Below are 13,770 nucleotides of genomic sequence, written 5' to 3' on the forward strand. Positions count from 1 at the left end.
CATTAATCAGCCTTAATTAACTCTTCTTTCCGAGACTGAATTCTCAGGCTGACAGCTTGGATGACTCTGTCTAACAGCACCACCTGGTGACACCTGCCGCGACACCAGAGCTCGGTGATCCAGACGTCAGAGTTTCTCTGGAATATACATTTTATTCTGCAAGCTTTCGCTCTGCGATGGGAGGCAGCAGCGCAGGAACCCCGCACAGCAGGTCCGCGCAGCTCCCTTCTCGGCGCACGCCCCGCTGCCGCCGGCAGAACGGAACGCGCTGCGCGGGGCCGCGTTTCTCGGGGAAGGCACTGCGCGGAGGCACCGGCTGACGGGGCCGGCCTGGCCGCCATGGCGGTAGACATCACCCTGCTCTTCAAAGCCAGCGTGAAGACGGTGAAGACCCGCAACAAGGCGTTGGGAGTGGCGGCCGGCGACAGCGCCCGGGATGAGCTGCTCAAGCGCAGCGCTGCCCGCTCCAGGAGCGACTTCACCGGGCGGGCACGGGAGGTGGTGAGTGCGGGCAGCGGGCGGCCGGGGCGGGGGGGGGCGGCGGGGCGGCGGGCAGCCCTCCCCGGGGAGCCGGGGCGAGCGGGTGGCTCCTGAAGTGCCGCAGAGCGCCCCGGGGCAGCGCTGTCCGCAGCGGATGTGGCCGGGAGCCGGCGCTGATGTGGCGGCCGGAGGGCTCCCAGCCCCACCCCCCCACCGAGCCTCCGTTTCGCCGGGCTGGGGCTCGGTGCCGCCGAGCTCTGCTGTGCTGCTGCGGGCTGCCACGTAGGTCGCCTGCGGGACGAGCGGGCGAGTCTTTGTAGTGCTGGGTCGTTCCTTATTGCTCGTTTGTTCCTTGTGTCGCACGGTATGGCTGTCAAACGCTGGCTCCGTATGAACTGCGAGTAAACTAGGGCGTTGTAGCTGGAGAGACAAGCGCTGAAAAGCCAAGGAATTGCTGGGCTGGAGGCTGACCAGCGTTAATAATATTACTGAGTATGATTGTAAACTTGTTGCAGATTCTTTGCCTCCATACTGAGCAAAAGGTGTGGGGGGAAAGCGGCACCGGAGCACGGTTTGAGTGATGCCCTTAATCGGGCACTAGGACACACCTTGGAGGTGTTCAAGGCCAGGTTGGCTGGGCTCTGGGCAGCCTGATCCAGTGAGCGGCAGCCCTGCCCATGGCAGGAGGATTGGAGCTGGGTGACCTTTAAGGTTTCTTCTGAGCTAAGCCATTCTGTGATTCGGAAAAGCTGGGAGAAACAGCCTGCTCAACATGCTCTATGAGGAAACAGACTTCCAGAACACCTGTGCCAGTGTAGGGCTGAGCAAAGGATGACAGGAACTTTTGATCCTCAAGAAGATAATGATGCAGTGATGGACTTTCCACTGTCTCACATTTATAGAATGCTGTTAGAATTTACTGTGTGTGTATTAGTGCTTTTTGGTCAACGAAAACAAAAGCTATTTATTTTTTTTATTTTTTTTATTTTTTGGTCCTTGGACCTTTACTTTGGCATAACTATTTTAAATTCAGTATGCATGGATATTAAATCACACTTTTACAGACTTACATGATAACTTGGTTTTGGTATCTGATTTGATACCAGTACAGATATTACATAGTCCCAGTTTGTGTGACACTTGTTCTCAGCTTTACCATAGCCTTAAACCAACTGATCTGGATATTTTTATATCATTGTCAGTTTTGGAATGCCTCTGGCGTATGAATGTCTTTCTGTCTTAGGAAATCTTGCTATTTAAGCCTTCTCCTTTACTTTTTATGGCAAGTACAAGCTATTAGGAAGATCATCTGTCAAATATATTATTTGAAAACACTGTAGGGATGAGAATATTTAATCACTGCTGACTGTTCAGTATGCGTTACAGAAATGGAATTAGGGTTGATACAGCTTATTAAGAGAAATAAAATCAGTGGCAAAGCAGAATCTCACAATGGGCTTGATTCCAACCATGAATTATTACTTTTTTTTTTTTGTTTTGCTAGGGAGATGATCTGCTTTTTTAATGTTCTTGCACACAGACTAAAAAATTATGTGTCACAACTTAAATTCTTCAAAAGCAATACCAGACGTATCTGAAATCATGTCCTTGAGAAGGGAAAATTTGAAAGGTTAATTGTTTCTGAGCCTTTAAATGCAAAATTTCAGAATGATCGAATGTCTGTGATTGAAGCTGTTGAACGCACAGGAATGCCAGATTCATGGGGATACAACATCTGTTCTTCATATAACTTCTTTGTGCGTATTCTATAGAATGATCAATTCTTTTTTATTTTATTTTTTTAGTTGGTATAATAGGCCCGTATTCACATCAAGGATATGTTTGGTTGCTCTGTTTCATCCTCTGTGATGAGAAGGGAAAATCTCCACGTTCAAGTTATGGTTTCAGAACATAGTGAATTACATCTGAGTTTTAAAAGAACAAGAAATATTCAAAATACTCCAAACGGAGGAGAAAAATATGGTGCCTACCAGCCTGAGAGCAACTAATGCACAGACAGCCCTAGCTATAGCACTGTTTAATTTGCCTTTACTGTGGAAAAAGGAGACAGTCAAGTGAAAATTAGGCCTACTTTGTTCTCTTGGCAGAGAAACCAGAATGTCAATATTAGCACTCAAACTTTTTTTCAGTTATATAAACATCTTCAATGATCCAACAGTATTGCATTTTTAAAGGTCACCTGCTAATTTCCAGTTAATTACAAAGTATTCCTTTTTTTTTTTTTCTTGTTGAAAATGTCAGTTTAAAAATAAAATAACTTGCTTACTGTATTAACTTTTTTATGGGACAGGATATGCATTTACCAGGTCTAGTATAGCCCTGAATGAGACATAACCTCCATAACCTGTATCTGAGAACTAACATTAAAGTGTGTGGCAGAACACGACTGGTGAGTCAGTCTGCATGAGTGAATTGCTCCACGTGTAGCTGAGTGGCTGACTCTAATAGCACTAAGAGGGAAATAGCCACAACTGGTTAAAACTGAACACTTAAATTTCTTCTGTTTTATACTGAAGCAGACTGAAAAACTCCAACTTGCTTTATTCAGGTTAGTTTATACGATCATTCTGGCTCTAACCGCTACATAAGAATAACTCCCATGAGAGAATATTTGGATGCCAGGCAAGTATATATTGCTTATGGTACAGCCAATTACAGTCCTTATTAGAAATTAATGACTGTGCCAAATTTTGGACAGCTAGTGATATTTCAGCTCACTTTTTAGCTCTTAATGAGAGGTAAATTCTAATAAATTGGGCCCACAGCTGAGGTCATTGGAACTCATGCTCACGTCTCCCTCATACTGTGCTGAACACTCACTTCTCCCCTCGGAGTTCACTGGGGGCTGCATGTTGCAGTCATTTGCATGCACCTGGGATTCCCTTTCCTATTTTCTAGGCAGAAAACAGAATTCTAAATTATATATTTTCAAATGGGAAGGTACAGCGTACCGCACTATATTATTTCAGATTTATCTCTTCCTCTCTGCAAATTGTTTTTTTTGCTTCTCATTTCCTTCATCCTTGTTAGAAAGCAGCTCAGGCTAAGAGATGGAAGGCAAAGTTGATAATTTAAATTAGGGGGGTAGAGACTTAAAAAGCAGGTTAAGGGAACAGCAGGGGAAGGATTTTAAAAAGATTTTTGGAGACAAAACGCTAGCCTTGTTTAATGCAATGAGATTAAAAGCCAAATCGCTAATGTTCCCCATGTGATGCTTCTGGTTTTACTAAAACTTCCATCAGTAACAGTGGTGAGGATATAGGTTGGCCCTGAGGGAGGAGCTGTGAACTCTTGTGTTTTGAGAAGATCTGAAATGACTGTACAAATGTCTGTTGTCCTCCCTTTCCCTTGTTTGTTTGCTTTTCTGCACATTCTTAACTCCATGGGAGTTATTTCTGAACATAGGCCGAGCAGCTGGTTTGAAAGCTGGCTTGGGAAACAGCTTCCAAAGCTGCCCACTGAGGTTGTTTTGGTTATCTGGGCATCACGTGGTGCTGCAGAGTCCTCCAGGGCTGCAGGGTGGGTTTGAGGGCAGAGGGTTCCCTCTGCTTGTCCTTTTCTTGCCTCCTTCCAGGGCCCACTTGTGGGAAGTTCTTTCTTGGCTTACAGTTGTTGGAGAAATTATTCAATGTAGGTGGTTACTATGAACTCTTTGCAGCCTATGGTCTCCCATTAAGTTGATGTCTGCTGTGAGCTGTTATTACCTTGCTGAAAAATAGGGATGGAACTAATGGAAGATTGTTGTACACATGGAATTGGAAGAAACCTGAGGTTTAGTACACGTGGCTTCCTTCATATCTCAAATACATCTCTAGTACATCTGTGTGACTGGGACAGCGTGGCAGGTGCTCTGGGATGGGAAAAGCTGGAGTGATGTGATGGGATGATGACAGGGTGAGCAGGCTGAGCGGGAGGAAAGCAGGCTGGTACAGCTGGGAGAAGGGACAGTCAGCTCTGAAAGGATAGCAGCAGGGATGCAAAGGAAGGAATGAAAAATGGAAACTGATACAGAGGATGTCAGAATATAACTAAATTAGGTTAAAAAAAGAAAGATGTAACAGCAAGAATGGAACTTGCAGTTGTGCATCAGCTTACTGTCTCTGAGTTCTTTATCAAAGTTAAAACAGTGACCTGTTCTTTCTTCAAGAACTATTTAGGTACGTTGAAATTGCTAGAAACTTTAATATTTTTATTTATATATTTTAAACCTATAATCTTGTTTGTGACAGAAATGAACTTACATATAAGCAAAGAAGATTATAGGTTACCAGAGTGATACTGCACTTCTTTTCTCTGTGCATACTGTATGGTCGTAACGTTGCAGAGAGGGATACTTTTTTTTTTGACTGTTGAAGGGCACTACTTCTGTTAGCTTCAAAAAAACAGAATTGGATTAAGTAGCTTCTTCCACTATGATGATTAGCAAACAGAACTTCTGAGCCATCCTAGATAGTGATTGCTTTCAGCTCTCAGATGTGTTGAAGTAGTCATAAATGAGGGAGATGATTTAGGATACCATGTAGGTGTTGTCCAGCATGTGAGACAAACAAAACCCATATGAAGTTGAACATGTTCTCACTGGATATTAGGAAGAATTTCTTCTCAGAAGAGTGGTGAGGCATTGGCACAGGCTGCCCAGGGAGGTGATGGGCTGGCTGTGCCTCAAGGCATTTCAGCAAAGGGTAGATGTAGTACTTAGCTACATGGTTTAGTGGGTGATAGTGGTGGTAGGTGGATGGTTGGAGCAGATGATTTTAGATGTCTTGTCTGATCTTAATGGTTCTGTGGTTCTGTGAATGTCATCCAAATCTATTCCCATCTTTGCTTTTCCACTTCACTTCCACTTTCAATACACTGCTAGCTTGACACTTCCAGGGGGTTATATACATATAATATATAAGTGTGCGTGTGTCTACGTATGTGTGCATATATATATGTGTATATGGTTGTTACTGTTGACTTTAAAAGTTTTAATGTAGACTTAAATATTCATTCAGAATTGGTAAAATGAATTCCTGTAGTACAAGCTGGAACTGTTTCCCACTTTTCCAAAGTGGAAAGTGAGGCACGGGTTTCAGGTGAACATTAGCAGAGGTTCTCTGAGGACACAGGACTCCTCAGTGTCTTGTTGGTCTGAGGCTGAAGAGAAGAGGAGAGACTTGTTAAAAATGAAATCTCACTACATTTACTGGATTTCTAATACAGAGTAATATTCTAAGTAGGTTTTTATGGTATGGTTATTTAATTATTATTTTAATGGAAAAGCCTTGTTCTGGGAAAAAAAAAAATGAAGTCTTCAAATATTTAGCACATATGTGATGTAGCAATTTATCTTAATTGAGAAGATGGGAGATAACCTTGCTGCTGAACACTGAGGGGATTTCTAGCATGAAACGCACACTGGAGGTCTGATGTGATGAAGAGGAGCTTTGAAGAGAGCCCTGTCTGTGTGACAGACAGAGAACCGCATGGATCCTGGAGCCAGTAGTGCCTGGAGAAGAGGAAAGCGGGTTCTGGCAGCAGGAAGAAGGAAGTTTGTCAGTAATTTGTATTTTGGTCAGGAAAAACATTATCATATGGAAAGTGTGGTATCATCTGCTATTGACATGAGTAAAATATAGACACAATTGCATTGGATTTCTTTCTTTTTTTTTTTTTTTTTTTTTCCTTGCCTATTTTCAAGGTGGTTTGGATGTCCTTACAAAGGAAAACAATTTCAGTTTGCTGGGCTTCTTGGTATTTCTCTTTCCGAAAAGAAAGCTGTATTTTCTTCAAGAGTTTTTGGCTGAACTAATGGTCTCCCCCCTGTTCTCCCCTATCTCCTTTAATTCCATTTCAGCCTTTTTACCTTCCTTTCCCCCTTTTTCAGGAAAGAGCACAATGCATACAAACAAACAAACAAAAATTGCTTAGTCTTAGAACACTTTTATACATAAGACATCCTGTACATGAGATCTGTCTTCATAACTAGTTCTCTTGTATTAAAAGTAAACGATGATAGCAAACAGACACATGAAAGGCAAACATAATAGTGATGAAAGCTATTTAATGGTAAGTGGAGAAACAAATATTTGTTGAAAATAAAACTGTGTCTAAAATAAAACTGTGTCTACAGGCTCTAATGCTGACTTTTGGAAACATTACCATGTAGCAGTGTTAGCAATACTGTGTGTCCTGTACAGTAGATATTGTTTAAAATTGCTTGGGAACTGGAGCTTGCAATTGTGAGCTTGGAATGTCCTGCAGATAATTAAGTTGTGGTCAGGCTTTAGAAAAATAAAAAGTTCTCGAACTATGATTTTACAAACATGCTACAATAACATTGCTTTATATTTAACAGTTTCTTATAGAAAGCTGATACTCTCATGAGGCATTCACTAAAGGTAAAACATCAAGAAAGAAAAAATATTAAATTAAAACTTCACTTAGGATGTTGACAGTTGGCTTGTAATATTAAACAGATGTGCATGTTCTTGGGATATTCTTCATTTAGAACTTTGTTTCATACCCATTTTCAAGTGACAGCTACTAATTTTTGATTAATTTAAAATTCCCTTTTCTTCAGTTGTCTTTGATATGTATAATTTTCTTCAGGTCAGTTCAGCTGGATTGTGATGCACACTGCAGTTTCTGTTGTGTTGTCCAAGGAGAGAGCTTTATCTAGGCTTAGATTGAAGGAGAGCTCATTCAACTCTGTTTTTTAAAAAAATAAATTACACGTATGGAGAGATCTTTTGGCTAGATGTTGCCCTTGCATGTGTGAGCAGGGCACTTGTTGATTCTGGTTGTGGGTATTGTAGGGCATAACTGGGTCTGTTTAGCTCATAGTAAAAGCTGCACTTGAAGTGACACCAAAGGGAAGAAATTTAAGCTTTTAAGAGAGAAAAGTTTAATGAAACATGGAGGGAAGGAATAACTAAAAAATTACAGCACTCTTAAAATGGCAGTGTATTGTGTCTAGTTCGCTTGTCACTCAGCCTTTTCAAAACCAGTGTTTTGTTCTTTTTAATAGAAAAGAGCTACAAAAAAGATCGTAAGTTTGGAAAATCTGAAGTAAGTCTGTGGATTTTACAGAAAACCAAAACTGAGATACAGTACTGGAGAAAATGTGTTCTTACGATGTGATTCAGCTGCTCTTTGATTTAGTTGATCCTGCACCACGTGAAATCAAGTGCAAGTATTGTAAAATCCAAACGGTACTCAGCAAGTAATGCAGGAGTTAATACAGAGGGGTGGCTCAGGAATTCCTTTTTAAATGTGGGACATTGCTTCTTTCCAAAGCAAAGAATTGGATACTGTGTTTCCCAAATCTCAGGCTACTTTTCCTCCAGTGACCTATGACTGATCAGTCTGACCTTAGACTGTATGATACATGTATAGAACATGTATGAATGTTCTGTCTTTATATTTTTTATAGTGAATGAAATTACAGGAAACAATGTGTTTAAGTTTTCCTAAACTAAAATAGCTGTGTTAGACTTCACAGGGTGCATAATGTAGTTATCTACCAGAGGTGTTGCTTACTGCAAAGCAAATGAGCTCTTGTTGATGATGATTTTTCTTTTTCTGACTACATCGTCACAAATTTCAGTGTATGTGAATGTACAAAGATGGTTCAATGTGGTTTTGTTTATTTGTTTGTTTTCATTAAAAATGAAGAATGCATTAAACCAACTGAGATATTAATTGGTGAAATAACACTTCAGCCTGCATACTGACTTAGGAGCTGGATGTCTCCTTTCCTTTTTCTGTACATTTTTTCAGTCCCTTTAATACACAATGACAATATGTCACAAAGTGAGTGAGACCAGGTTATTGTAAGAATATGCATCATTTCCATTCATTATGTTATTTTCAATTCCAGAGATTCTTAGTTCATTATTGAATCTATTGTAGTTTAGATGGGAAATGCCTACAAGAACTCAGATATACCATATTCAAAAACATAAAATGCAGTAGGGACACCTATAGACAATAAAGAAAAATACATCTGAGAGGGCATCTTAATATGGAGAAAAGGAAAGGAAAAATAGAAAAAATCCAGGAGTTAATTGGTTTGTCTAAAATGTGACCGAGTTCTATATTTATTTTTCTCTGTAGCATATAGATAGCACAGTGCTGTGGTCTGGCTGTGACTTCACCATTTTGTCATACAATGAATCACAATTTATTGTCTCTGTCCTGAAATCTACAGTAGTTTCAGGAATGGTTTGTGGGTTCACTCAATACACTTGAAATATATGGTATAATTTTATTTTGCAGGGAAAATTAAAGCATGTACATTTTTCCAGAAGAAAGCTTTTTTTGCTTGTAGTGAAAGCCCTTCCTATAAAGCTCTTAAGATAAGAATCTACTGAATTAAGCACCATGTAAATTCTATTCTGAATATTATTCCCATTTTAAAGAAATAAATTCAGATGCATCCACTGGAGGTATGGGAAGAAAGATAATCCAAATACTACATTAATTTTATCTTTTGAGTAATGCTCATTTGCATACTTGTCTTTGACACTAACAAGAAACAATCTTTGAAGTAAAATTTTGATTCTTGATTTGCTTTTATGTGATTGTTATTCTAAGTGATGTTTTTATAAAGGCTATTACTTTAAAAAAGCTGCTGTCAAAGGAGGCACCCTGAGACCTTATGTTATGGAACATCTTTCTTCTGGGGTTTTTGTGGTTGTTGGATGTGGAATGAGGATTTGTCCCTTATGTGGAAGGCTTTGAAATAAAATGAATAAAATGTTCATCGTGGAAATGATGTGGAATAGCACACCTGTTGACAAACAGATTGCCTTAGCGCATGTGTTGTGTAAGTGATGGTACTGAGGATAATGCAAACTCTCTGGAAGAATAATACTATGGGTGTCTGATCCTGCAAAGATATTTTTGACCAAGGATGTTCATTTGTTTTTAAAATAGTGACAAATAATACTTTCTTACTAGAATTTTGAAAGCAAGAAGATTGTTGTAATGTAAACAAACTGAAGCTCAACATTTTGAATAGTGAACTTGTTTGCTTATTGTTATTATTTCAAACATTTCCACTGTCTTTTGAGGCTCTGAACTGAATGACTGCATTGCCTTCTAATTGCATGTTGTGTGTTCTGCTTTAAATTGCTGTTACAGTAGCTCCCAGAGCTCCTAACTGGGAGCAGAGCTATGTATCCCTTGCAGGGCTTTTGAACTTTTAACTAAGCAAGGCATTTAAGGAGGTAGGGGCAGATGTGGGATGAAAACCTGCTTGCATTGAAATATGTTGCAGAGTTGCGGTCAATTTAATTGAAGGAAAGATTTTGCAAAAAAGTTCTTAGAGTTTAATACTTATAAGATAGTACTAAAAGGGAAGACTTCTGAAGTGCTTTGAGGCCTCTTCAGTCAGGTACATGCTTTGATTTTTTTGTTTGTAACAAGTGAACTGAATTCACTGGGGCTATTCATGCCTTATTGAATTGGTTTCTAAGAGTGTTCTCAGAAACTTCTGACAAATGGGAAGGGCTTGTCAATAAAGACGTTTCTAATTTGCTTTACTTATTCCTGCTTTAAAGATGTTCTTTACTCTAAAAAAAGGAATAAATATATGAATATACGTAACAATTATTAGGTGTAACTTGCAGTATTTTGAGAAAGTTCAGTTGTGGAGATATGTGAGAGTTGTAGCAATTAACCTACATGCACATTTATAATTCTAGAAAATGGACAGCGTATTACATTCAAAGACTGGATCTGATAGACCCAAATTGCTTAAAACATCAGTTATTGAAGATGTCCCCCTGGGACTTTGAGAAACCATTTAGCAGATGAAAGTACATTTTGAAAAGTTTGACCTTACAGGCAATCATAAAATGAATCAAAACAGTTCTTTCCTCCCCTGAAATGTACAGAGCCCATCTGTATCTAATCCAGTAATTACAGACTGAGTTCAATTACCTTTTCAAACTTGGAGCAGACTGGAGACTAGGCAGTGAACAAACACAGGGTTTTGTCTAGACCTCAATTGACCACAGTCTAAAACTTGAATTTATATCTCATTTTATTTCTAGCTTCGCTTGATAGTTTTTAGGAGATTTATTTTGCTGTGTAGTTGCTAGACTGTGATTATTTATTTATTTATTTGACTTCTTGACCTGGTGTTTATGGCTACATTTTTATCCCAGTGAACTTTATAAAATTAGTCCTAAGAGTTTACTGGGTTGATCATTTAAAATGTAATGAAAATTGGGGCTACGCATCTCCTGAGTCTTTAATGTTGCTACGATGAGATTATGAAATAATCTGAACAACTTTTCCGAATTAATACTCTATACTCAATATATTTAAAGTCCAGATTAAAGACACAAATGCAACTTTGTTGTTTTTTGTTCTCTAAGAAAATTGAATCCCAGTTCTACCAGGCTGTGAACAATGATGAAAATATGCTTTGAGCTATTTATTAATTTCTGTGAGTTCTGTCTCTCGATTCAGCTAGTGCTAAAGAATACACAGTTGTACCAGCTCACGTTGGTTATCCTTTTGATTGCTAAGTCAGAGGTCAGGCATCTCGATACTACCCCACAAACCGTGCAGCAGACCCTGTAGCATGCTTGTCATTGAGAAGTGCTCTGCTGAGCTTGCTGACTTCTGTGAGGACAGTGCCAGTGGGATGTTGTGATTCCTTACGTGATTGTCTTATACATGCAGCCTTTGGTTGGAGAGCAGTCTTTGCAGTGAAGATGTGTGTAGTTTGCAGAGTAAGTTGTTGAGCTTTGCAGAAGTCAACCACAGCCAAACTTTTTGCTACGACTGTTTGCTTTGTGTCTGGTAGCTGCTCAGCAGCAGCAATGAGGACAATAAATGCAGTGTCTTTAACTTCCAGTTGGGCTATGCTTTGGTTGGGATGGCATTTCTTGGCAAGTGAAGGCCGACTGATACATTTAGTTTAACTTAATGATTAGTTTAACTTAATGATTCTTAGTATCTTGTGTAGCAGTTGCTGTTAGTTTTCTAGGGATGCTGTTTGCAATGACTTTGTGTTAGGTCTTAGGGAATAAGCCATAATGTTGCAATGAGCAGTAAACTTGATGCGAGAATGTTGTGATGTTTCATTGCCTTCCCTAGTAACACTCAAGAAACAGCTGTTAAAGGCTTTGTAGGGATAGGCATAAGACTTTTGTAATCCAGTACTGTTGCTGTCAGCACACAGGTGACCTAGCTAGGAGGCAGGAGCAAGCTGTGGTATCATCAGGTGTTTCACTACCTTGTGTATGGCCTTGCAATGTTCACATCATTCAGTCTCTTCCTTCCCCTTTACCTTATAGCACAAACTTTCTTGTACCTGTGTAAGCAGTGAGTTTGGCTGAGTCTCTGACTTGATTCTCCTCTATGGATTGAGGAGAAAGCGGGGGGGTCAGCAGCAGCACCTGCCATGTTAGTGTGGGTTGGGATGGTGCATATTTGTGTGTCACGTTACTCAGCTTGCCCCAGTCACTTCCAAGGTGACAAATAAAAGTGGTTTTGCAGGAGCAGGCATCAGCTTGGGCCCTAAATATGTGTAGTTTCAATGTGTTACTGTTGGTGCTGCTAAGAGGTATTGCTAGATAAAGAGAGATTTATGAACACTTCTGAGGTACTGGTAAGAACGTGTTAGTGAGTTCAGAGCCACTGGGTGCTGCATGCAGCTGGGAGAATTCAAAGCCTTTCCTGGATCGTGCACATGTGTGAAGGGCTGGGGTCCGGGGCAGTAAGAGCCTGTAATTTACTCCTGTGTGCAGGACACGAGGAAGTTACTTTGCCAGGAAAAGTCCCATACGTTCTTTGTTTGAGACACAGAGAGAGCTTTGAAGGGAGCTCTTGTTAAAATATTGGCAGTGTGTCATTTGCATCACCTTTGTTTTCTTGAATATAAAAGTTAAAGCTGCTCTGAGTAACGTTCAGTTTCTGGCTGTGAGTTAAAAGCCAGCTGCCAGTTGCTCTCAAAATGAGGTTCTGCAGGGGGATGTACGGGTGCAAGCGTTTGGAGAAAGCCATAATGCTACAGCTTATGGTCTGGTCAGATTGATGACTGGGTCTTGAATGCACCTATATATTTTGGTAGAGAATAGCATAATTTTATGTATTGATTTAAAAAAAAAAAAAAAAAAAAAAAAAAAAAAAAAAAAACCACTCTTTAAAATCAACACTTGTCTAACTGTTGCCCATTTATGTTCAGTTGCTCACCTCTTCTTTAAAGGGCCCTCTGGCAAGGAGTAAGGCAGTTCTGGAAACTTGCTTCTTTGTTACATTCAGTGAGGACAAACTCTAACAGTTAAATGAATTTTTAAATTATGGGTAATGCTGCTGTATTTTTAATCAAGTAACAGCCTAGTGGTTTGCTGGTTTTCAGATAGCCAAACTACGCTGTGAATAATCCCATGTAAAGGGGTCCTGATGACTTCAGAATTGTTCCTGTGGCTTATGAAGCTGCTATATTTATACAGACTTCCATCTTTTAAGCTGCTTATTTTTTTCTTTCTTCAGTTATGTATGAGTTTGTTGTATAATAGATGAGAGAATACCTATGTTCATGGAGTTTAGCATTCTAGTTGTAAATAAGGCTGAAATGATTTCTCATCTAGTCTGATAATTTCCCATTGATAGGATTGAGGTGGATGTATGATGTGGATAATAGAACAGCTACAGCAGTTTTTTTGTAGTATGTATAGATACAAGAGAAGTGATCTTTAGGTTGCATTTCTTTTGAAGAAGGTTCACTCTACTATCTGTTTTCACAGCTTTTGTTGGATTTATGTGACACACTGGCACGATTTCAATCTATATCACTGTGGAAAAATTTTCTGGGTTTTGGGCTAGGATTTGTTGCCTTGGTGAAATACACCTGTGCGAACCTGGCCAGTTCTCTTCCATACTTCTACTTACTTAACTGAGCTATCAATATTTAATGAATTTAACCTTAAGATTCTTTATCATTATTTTTGCATAATTGCATTCCTTATTGCTTTATTCAACTTTGTAAATACTCTTACCCTATTGTAAACACTGTCAATTGGCATTTTTAACATACTATATACTATCATTTTTAGCTATGCTGACATATAAAAGTGGTTTCAATTTATGTGTTTTCCTTTTTTGCCATTCCCAATCTTGTTCTATCAAAAGCCTCAAAAACTTTTGTGCTGTGTTCTTGTCAGTCTTGCAGTGTCGTAGCAGTTTCTCAAGATTGCCTTTATCATTTAAAAATATTTCTTGCATTTAACTACAGCTTCTTACATCTAAAAGTCTTCAGCTTTTATC

The 13,770-nt window shown here is 39.5% G+C and overlaps 1 protein-coding gene across 1 annotated transcript in view; it reads left to right on the forward strand.

Annotated features, from left to right (window-relative positions):
• The first annotated feature begins 303 nt into the window (after nt 1-303).
• The window catches only part of STX18 (syntaxin 18), a 53,886-nt gene continuing 40,419 nt past the window's right edge, over nt 304-13,770 (forward strand). The window contains exon 1 of the mRNA XM_042811996.1: nt 304-501. Coding sequence (XP_042667930.1) covers nt 340-501 — 162 coding nt within the window. The 5' untranslated portion in view covers nt 304-339. The remainder of the gene's footprint in view (nt 502-13,770) is intronic.

The sequence above is a fragment of the Centrocercus urophasianus genome, unplaced genomic scaffold (genome assembly GCF_019232065.1).
Source record: "Centrocercus urophasianus isolate 14NV4802_14NV808 unplaced genomic scaffold, USGS_Curo_1.0 seq_13, whole genome shotgun sequence".
NCBI classification, from domain to species: Eukaryota; Metazoa; Chordata; class Aves; order Galliformes; family Phasianidae; genus Centrocercus; species Centrocercus urophasianus.